This window comes from Etheostoma cragini, chromosome 14 (genome assembly GCF_013103735.1).
Source record: "Etheostoma cragini isolate CJK2018 chromosome 14, CSU_Ecrag_1.0, whole genome shotgun sequence".
NCBI lineage: Eukaryota > Metazoa > Chordata > Actinopteri > Perciformes > Percidae > Etheostoma > Etheostoma cragini.
The window spans coordinates 10300550-10310268 of NC_048420.1; the positions used below are offsets into that span (position 1 = coordinate 10300550).

At 43.8% G+C, this 9719-nt stretch overlaps 1 protein-coding gene across 2 annotated transcripts in view; it reads right to left on the reverse strand.

The window, feature by feature from the left end:
- The window catches only part of rftn1a (raftlin, lipid raft linker 1a), a 23328-nt gene that overhangs the window by 10378 nt on the left and 3231 nt on the right, over positions 1-9719 (reverse strand). The window contains exons 1-3 of one of the 2 annotated variants that reach the window (XM_034892317.1): positions 7200-7360; positions 6677-6828; positions 169-352 (exon numbers count right to left, since the gene is read on the reverse strand). In XM_034892317.1, coding sequence (XP_034748208.1) covers positions 169-352; positions 6677-6824 — 332 coding nt within the window. In that variant the 5' untranslated portion in view covers positions 6825-6828; positions 7200-7360. Of the gene's footprint in view, positions 1-168; positions 353-6676; positions 6829-7199; positions 7361-9719 lie in introns of those variants that run through there. The other variant, XM_034892316.1, reaches the window with a different exon arrangement.

Sequence of the window (9719 nt, forward strand, 5' to 3'; positions counted from 1 at the left end):
GAAGCTGCAAAAAGCTGCTACCTAACTGTTAAGCTAACCTCAATCTGGCTACATGAATCATCTCATTCATCTTAGTCACTCTGCCATAAAAATCCTTACGGTGCAAACTGTTCTGTCCTATAAAGGTGGCGCTCATGCTGCGGGGAAGCGTGTGTTTAATTTGTGTACCTTGGAGTCTCTCGAACCAGAACGGCCCGGTGCAGCTGGCGCTGGATGTGTGCATGACGAGGGCCGCAAGAATGGACAAATGGGTGGACAGCGACCAGGACAAAACCCTGCGCGTAGAGTTCCCTGACCTGAACCGGTAGCTCTCTGACTGAGGAGAGACAAAGCACCGATGACACCGGCACCTCTGGAGAAGGAAAACAGGTAGAGGGGAGGGAGGAAAAAAACATGGGGGTAAAAAGGTCAGATGTGGACATTACAGGTTCCAAAAGAGGCATTTGGAAGTGGGAAAAACCTGGAACAAAGAGGAAGAGGGAAGAAAAAAGGGTGTGAAGAAACAAAGACAGAGCATGTTTCATTTTGATAATTCCCCCTGAACCACAACACATGGCATCGTCACGCTAAATCTGAAACTAATTACACCAGAGCTATTAGCCTCAGTCCTCACTGTCACCATCACCAGTCTGGCTTTTGTAAAATCACACACACACACACACACATATAAAATGTGAAAAGACAAATATGTATGTATATGCAGTTTTTTTTTTTAAACACACACTCTGCATTGGCCAACACTAACGGGCAGTTGCATACATACATGCATAAGTCGAAAGTTTAAAAGACAAGGCTATCACATTGTTTGTTTGGCTGTGTGGTATGAGCAGTAATCCCTAACACAGAGCCACTTCCTTTATTACCAAACACAATGTAAAGAAAGAAAACCCCTTTACTTCAGTGGAAAACGGTTAGCAGAGCTTATCGTATGGGAGCAAACTGTCACGGGAAATCCACCAGGGAGAGCGTAATGTTTGCAAGAGCCGCGCTCTCAGGGTCACTGTATTGTAGTAATGCTCACTCTCTGATCATAGGCTTTTAAGAGAACACATGCATGTATTGTTGTGTGTTTCTGTATTGCTGAGTGAAGCCAGGTGTGTGTGTGTGTGTGTGTGTGTCAGAGACAGAAAGAGAGGCGTGGAAAAAGGGGAGACACAGAAAGAGAGATGCAGTAAGCATAGCAGTGTTGGAGAGAGAGATGAGGCTGTCTGTTTGTGCCTGAATGCTTGTCATCCTTTCCCATTCAATCTCATTTGCATGGGTCTGGAGAAGAGAAAATAACCTGCATAAATTAACTAGACCCACACAAAAACACATACACATGCACGCACAGAGGGAGAAAAAGATGTGCAATCCATCTCCTTTTCAACTTGTTCTCCATCATCTGGCGTGTTCACACACACACACACACACACACACACACACACACAAGCATACATATTAGGGGCTGGCCAGCATGCTAGGATACAAGCGCTTGACTCCCATCTTAGTTAAACAATGGCAGAAAAACTCCTAGAGAAAATCCAACCATCACATTATTTTGGCATAGCTGCTTTGAACCACGAGAGCCTTTCATCAAGCAAACACTTAAATGGGTGTCTGTGGGGACTTATCAAAAGCAGTGCAGAGCCGATAATAATAATAACAGCTGGAGACTGGGGCGGGGTGGCAGGGGGATAACAACGATCCTGTCACCGTAAATAGTCATTAGCTGTCATTAGTTGTGCACGGCTGGCACTCACCCACCGACGAGACATAAGCAAGGCATCGCAGCTAATTCAGGCAAGGCATACAGAAGTTATTAGGGTGTTATGCAGCGCTTTAGGCTGGGAAGCGACTTCATTTATACTGTCTGCCACAGTGGGATTTCAAGGGAGGCTGCAATTCCGCTCCAGAATGGGAACATGGGAACGGCTCAGGGCAGAAAAGCCGGGTGGAGTTTTATAGCGCCAGCAAGTGAGGGCAGAGAGGTGTAGTGCAGAAGAGTGGGCATGTATGTTTAATAGAGGTTGGAGATGTGTATGTTTTTTGGACTTTGAGAATCAGAGAAATGAAGACGAAGTGGAAGCGTGTGTGTGTGTGTGTGTGTGTGTGTGTAGATATACAGTATATGATAGAGTGGGAACATTTGAATCATACAGGCAAGTTTAAAAGCCAGTAGAGATGTCCAAAGGTGCATTGTTCAACAGACACAAGACGCTGCCGAGTGGCTGTTCAGCTGTTGATCCCCGCTCTGCTATTTCCGTCTTCACCCAGAAGCTTTGACCACATAACAGCCGGCTAGTGTCGTAAGCGGCGCCTCACTTTTTGACCCTGGTTTTCACAAGCTGCATGTGCAGTGTGAGAGTCATCTTCCTTCCTGTTGCCGTTGGAAAAGACGTATTAATTCCTTCTATAAAATTCATGAATCTCTGTGTGTGACTATGAAGCATATATTCTGTGGTGTGTGCGCCACAGTATCTCAGCAAGTCTGTATGGGCCATCTTTCTTTGCCTGTGTGTGTGTGTGTGTGAACAAGAAAGAAAGAGTTTGCACTAAGCCTGCTAGGTGATGCACGGGGATTACTATGCTCACAGCCACTCTCAAGGCTTATCCCTCTGCTTGCTGGAGGTTCACGTTTATTTAAATAGCCTTCTAATGACTTGCAGAGGTTTGCGGAGGGCGAGGATATGTGCCAAAACAGTGACTGTAAAATAATCAGCTTCCTGGAGCCAGGTTCTCCCCACTGTTTTTGGGAATGCAGCCACAGGCTATGAGACTTGTTGGTCAGCATCTGAGCTTTGTCTAAATGGGTTCTGATCTCCCCAGAAGGCCCCGCTTCACATGAAATGTCTGACAAAAATGGCTGACAAGTACAAGCAAGAGAAAAAAAAGTGGTGAGAACACAGTGTGGCTTTTAAGGCGCATACAGTACAAACATACAGTACGTGTGATGCCGTGAATGTCTCTGCCATCTTTGCTGGTTTTCTCTCAAGCCGGTAAGACTGAAACCGGTTTAAGGAATTATGTAGAAAAAAGAGTTAGTTTCAACAACCTTTAAGAAAAAAATGAGTTTGCCTGAAAAAAAGTGTGTCAGGCAGCAAAGATCTCGCAAACTGATGGATTTGTGCTTCGCCTGCTCTCTGAGCCAAATACATCACACTCAGATTATGATAGCAAAGCTGTACCATATAAGGCAGAGGGAAAGTGTATCAGTCTCTGTCAACAAAGGAAATATCTATCACAGCATTTAGGTGTAGATCACGCACACACAGGCACTGACAGTCAAAATAATTTTTCCCAGACAGGTATACAGAAGCAGAAAAGCAACACAAACAGGACCCCACACACTGCTGAGCATTAGGCACATGTTGTAAGTTTTAATGAGCCTTGTGGGTCCCGGTCTCTGCAGGGCGGCAGAAAGTCATCAGCAGAGTTCAGCTCCTCACTGTCTGCTCCAGAGACCAGCGTTAGTCACGCAGCATCACACCTAACTTACTTCCTCACACATCCTCAAGATCCCTGACTCCCGCGCGCTCATTCTCACACCTCCTCGCTCTCAAGGCGCTCTGCTTTCCTCCTCGCTCCCTGACTAATAACGCTCGTTCATATCTCTAGTTTTTTTTTTTTACATGCCATTCGGTTTCTCACCGTCTGTTCTCTGTTGCAACTCCTTGACTTTATTCTGCCTCCCTTTTACTTTGCTTTTTTTCTCCACTCTACCTCTTTTCTGTTCACGCTATCTGCTTTCTCACGTATCCTTTGCTCATTATCTGAGCACAGCTTCAACACATAAGAGGGTTAAATGTCACACCTAGCTGTTACATTTCATACTCGTCATTCATGCTGACATGTCAAGGTAACCAATCAGTGTTAAAATGGGAATAATGAAGATCTTGGCACACCTATTGTAAAGGTGGCTGTCGAGGCACAGTCAATTCATAATTGGAGAGTAATAGGAAAGTTCTGTAGAATAAGACATCGGTTTGGAGCAAACAAATGGTCTTTTTCTGAAGCGCAGACTAAACGCCTGAAACATTAAACATATTTTTCCTCATCCTCCCTGGATTCACCACAGGGTCGCTCTGACCCAATGTGAGTAAGTTGGGCTTAGTCACACAGAAATATGTTTCAACTAAAGCACTCCTGCAGTTAGAGCAAAGCTTGTAAAACAAAAGCTGGCGCTATATTATCAGCAACACAGTTTCTGGTGGGTTTCTTCATTCAACAGTCAAAGGTCAAGTCACAAACCACAATGCAATCCTCTTCCTTCTCAACATTAAAGCTCCCCTTACCGAGAATACAACTTAGTTCAATAAACAGCCACCTTAGTCTCACAAATCTCAGAGGGGCGCCGGGAAAGATATTTGTTTTTCATTACTATGTAGGAGTCACGCTGGCAGGGAAATAATATCATTAAGGGAAGCCAAATTCAATTAAAGCATGGATTTGACCGTGGGTTTCCTCAATGTCATGGGCTGACATATAGATTCCTCTATCTGCCTCCTACACTCACACTCACACACACACATGGAGAAATACAAATAAATCCCTTTGCTGGGAATGAGGTCTCTCAATCTCCACAAACAATCAGATAATCCTTAAGGAATCATTCTTTTCTTTTGGTCTATCTAACACAACTGGAGAGAGAAGGAGACAGGCACAGATAGAGGAAAGCACACGCCCACTCACAACCACACGCACACAAACACAGTCAATTCAAAGTAGCTATGTATATCCTAAAATAAAGTATACCCATCTCAAGCTGCTCAAGTGACGCCAATGAGTTTACCATATAAATGACCTGCCTGTTGCTTAAAAGATAACACTAACTCTGTTGACTAAGTGCTATAAAGTGTTTTGTGTGAGTGGGAATGAGCCGCCATTGCTGCTTGTATGGACAGTGTGTGTGTGTGTGTGTGTCTGTGTTTGTGCGTGTGCGTGTGTGGTTTTTCTGTATCTATGTGTGTTACTGGTGCCGATTTTACAATTTATCTGCTCCTTCCATTAGCGAAGTGAAAGATAAGCAATCCTCATGTCTATTGTCTGTTTTGGTCACCACCACCATTTCGAGTTGCCAGATCTCTCTCAGCCAACACTACAGCCTAACCAATTTGCCAAACATAATAGGGCTGGCTGAAAATGAAGCCGACTGGCAAACAGACCAGCGCCACTTGGCTGTGGCGTTCTGCCTGCTGTCTGTTACAGTGTTGCATTGGAAAGTCCTCTAAAAAAAGAACTTCTGTGATCTACTTGCACCTGCTCTAGCTTGTCAGGTAATGAAGTGCATAGGGCAGGCTTGCAGAAACATTAAGCCATAAGGGGAAAAAATAGGAAAAACATGATTAAAAAAAAAATATGTATCAGCTTTAACACTATCTGTTTCTCCTCCTCCCCTCTCTTTTCCCTCGCTCTTTCCCTCCTATCTCTTCCCAGTCCACACCAACACAATGGCAGAATTAGTATTTTAAGAAACCAAATGCCTCTAGAGAATTCTCATCAAACATTCTCAAGACGCCGCAGGCATGCACACACACACACACACACACACACACACACACACACACACACACAAAGACATTATCTGACACACTATTTTCTATACTCAAAAAAAACACACATGGTTCAAACACACATAAGCTTTAGTGTATTGTTATTGTGCGAGGCCGTGGCAGAGAGAAGTTGGAGGGCATGGCTACAGCGTGCGCAATATAGCTGAATCTGAGAATTACAGAAGTCTTTGAACTCCGTGCAACAGGAGACAGAACTTCAGCTTATAAGCTACTTTTCCCCCTCAAGATACTTACAGTAGGAGAAAAAAAAACACACACACAAACAGTTTACAAAGTTGCCGACCTAAACATTTCATTTTAACTAGTTAAAGTTGGAACAGCAACTGTGGCTATTTTACGAGTGGAACACTCATAAGAGTTTAGGATGACGACGCAGGCGCAGGGTTCAACAGAACACTGAAGAAGACAACTGCACTTAAAAAAGGAACAAGGTGCTTAGTGAAAAATAATTCCTTTGACTTATGACCAAATGTGGAGACACATTCCTTGGAGCCCCCGCTGGAGTGGAACTAGAACAAATCTGAATCAGATCTGATTGTCTGCTGCATGCAATGGCCAAGATTTGTTCTTTTCATTTGAGCTGTTGCTTTAATCGCCTCCTCTATTATTCATTAATTCACTGTTCCCAGTACATAATAAACACTCGGTAAGGTACTGTGAGTGATTTCAGAAACTTCGGAATCATCATCACTTTGTCATCTTAGGAGTAAAGAAGCACTGCCTTGTGGGATGATTTTATTTAGCATAAAATAGCAGATATGCCATGGATACTACCTTATTTATTTCTTTGTTGACATTTATGAGGGCGGCTTTGGTTTTGCTTTAACAAGAATCTTAACATCAATCATTTTATCATCAATCATCATACAGATGAAGGGACACACTAAGTGCTGGAATTGCTAGTTCCTCGTTATTATTTCGTATCCATCATCTTTGATAGAGAAGTGGGTTATAAAGAAACAAGTAACACTTAGCTATTTCAAGCATGCAAGTGTGGGAGAAGTCAAGTACATGCCTCACTGTGGTTCACGAGCCCAGCCCAAAAAGGACAGATGAAATCTTTGCACATACAGTATATGGGGATTAGTACATACTCAAGTCCTCACATGAGAACTCATCCATACCTTCTTTTCCCAACAGGAAATCCAAGAAGTGGTAGGTGTATGCCACGCCCACTTTAGTCTCAACCTGAGGCCGTCGAAGGGTGGAGTAGATATTGCCCGGGCTTCGCCTCTCTTCTGCCTTCCTCAGCTTTGGAAGCCTACAACCCATGTCTCTGTGATAGAAGAGGAGAGGAGACGAGAGGAGAGGGCATTAGAAAGTGTTAAAAAAAATGAAAAGAAGAAAATAGAGGAGGGTGCTAACAAAGACTTGAGTGGGAGACATGGAATTGATAGAGTTTCTAAATATACAGAACACATTAGCACCTCCAATAGAGAGAGAGATTGTGTGTGCGTGTGTGCGTATGTATGTGTTTGTGTAATATTCACAGACAAGTCTGAATGCTATTGCTCACGTGCGAGCTCAAGCTGCGAGGAATAATGTGTGTATCTAACTATCTCTCTCTCTCACACTCTCACACACTCACACACACAAACACACACACACACAGCAATAAAACTGAAATATGAACATGTTGGCCATTACCTGCTTGGTGGGCTGTGATATGGGCATCTCCTAATCAAATAGGGCTGATTGGGAGCGACATGTTTGATCAGAACGAATTAAAGCAGAAATGAAACTGATTTCCTGCCCTGTCAAGCAAAGTGACATGAGAATGGAGAGGAGAGGAGAAGAGAGGGGAGGAGAGGAGAATGTTTTCCTGCTTAGCAATGTATGTAGATCCAATGCCTTTTAGAAAAGGAAAGAAAGAAATCTATGTTATCCAGATTGTGTAAGCACCAGTAGATACTGGTCTAAGGACACTAAGGATAGGTGATCGGAAACATTTTGAAGAGGGCTTGAAAACTCCTTTAAAATTCAGCGTTTCCTGAATTTCCACAGGCAACTTAGACCCAAAGATTTGAGTGGCATAAAAAGAGCAACAAGAAAAAGTAAAGTGGCTCTTGGGACGAATGATTTAAGAATTGGAAGTAGAAGGAATGACAAATGTGTGGAGGGTGTGAAAACAGAGGACAAGAGAGAGGGGTAACAGGACAAGAGCGGGTCAAATATCGTCAAGCTAATCGAATGTGACAGCGTTGGTCCCCTCAAACCATCACCACAGTTCCGCTTAATATCCCCGACTGCCACGGCTTGTAAGAGCCACACGGTGAGGTGCACATCTGCATGTCTGGGTATGCTGGCGCGTGTGTCTTTGTGCATATGTCTTCCCCAAAGGCAGGTCTATATCTGCATGCCTGTATCTGTTCAGGGAGTGTGGAGAATGACACAGTAACTCCCATTGGGCCTAGTACAGACATTAACTCGGCTAACGATCCTAACAGACGACATTAAGCCCGGTGTGTGTGCGTGCGTGCACGTTTGGTGACACACAGCTTTGATTGCTTGACACTTTAATTTCGAAAAGGTTTCAAAGTTGCAAACGGCAGCCTCTGTGAATAGGTTTTTGTACCTCATCTGTCTTGAGACAGTACACTCTGTCTTTTTAAATTTCACAAAGTTTCTGGCAATTAAGAATCATTATTCTTTCTATACAGCATGCTTTCATAATGAAGACCAACAAGAAGAGACAGAGGGGGGGAAGCTTCTGGATGAGGAGAAAGAGACAGGCAAAAGTATATCTTTGATCATCGTCTCTCTCTCTCTCTCTCTCTCTCTCTCTCTCCTCTTGACCTGTCTGCTCCCCACTTAAACTCTCGCACCATTAGCTCTTCAATGTGAATGTTCAGTGTCAACTCTCTGCTCTTGTTTGACCCATGGCTTAATCACCTCTTTCTCTTCAGCCTCTGCTCTTCTTCTGTCCGCCATCCTTGATTAGCACAACTCCCTTCTTTCTACAGGTACAATGGCCTTGATTAGCCTGACAGTACCGTCATTTTTGCCATTCTCTTTCTCTCTCCTTCCCTATTTCATTATCACTTGATCCTGACTTTTACTTTCAATCCATCTGCCCACTCTTGTCCCAACTTCCCTTGTCTTGCTTCTTCAATCCCTTCCCCAAAATCTTTCCTTCAATTCACTACCGTCGCACCATGCCTTTCTACCTTCCTCGGTCCTTCCTGTTATTACATTATAGTGGTACATTATGTCCTCCCAGCCCTCCAACCCTCTCCATTGTCCTCTCTGTCTCTCCAGTCCTTCTGTATGATGGCTCAATTAGATTTTGCAGACAAAGTGCTCTCCTGCTGAGCTTCTTATGTCCCATAAAACTATTACAATGTCTCCAGACAGACAGCCAGCCAGTCAAGTAGGCCCTGGGTTATGACTTAAGTTGGAGCTTGTAAATCCACTCCCAAACGTTTTCCCTCCAGGGCCGTCCTTTAATACGCTCTGTCTGCAACAGGGACACAGCGCAGGTTAATGTGGGGATGTTTAGCAGTCTTAATCTCTGACTCTCCACGGACATTTCTGTCTTCCTCGAGACGAGTCATTTGCATCAATGATTTCCTCCTTAGAGCCAGAGCTTTGCCTGAGCTCAAGTGTTTTAATACAAATCTACTCACCCCAATGCAAATTATCTACATTTTCAAAAATGTCATCATGCATTATACAGTGTAAAAAATATCCTCACAATATGGAATAACTCGCTTACTATTTTGCTAGTGGCAGTTGGTTATATTGCTCTCCAATGACACCTGATTTGTTCTGGTCTTGGTCTTGAGTAGCCTACAGCATTACTGTTTGATCAAACACCTCATCATCCTTTTTTTACTCTGACGGTTGTGTTTCAAAACAAAAAGGCCTCCCTTTAACGGTTGAACCCTGTCGGCTGTAATTGGACACAACATAGAATAAAAAACCAAGGTGGTTGTAGCAGCAGAGACGCTCCAGTGCCTTTGAGACTCAAGGCCCCTTTTGCAACATATGAAGCCTTTTTCTCTACATGTTGACTTCAAACAGAATCTCTCACTTGCTCTCACACTAACACAGACAGAAAAAGGCCCTGGCAGCAGAAATCATCCATGTTAACGGGGAGAGAGAGAGAGAGAGAGAGAGAGAGAGAGAGAGAGAGAGAGAGAGAGAGAGAGAGAGAGAGAGAGAGAG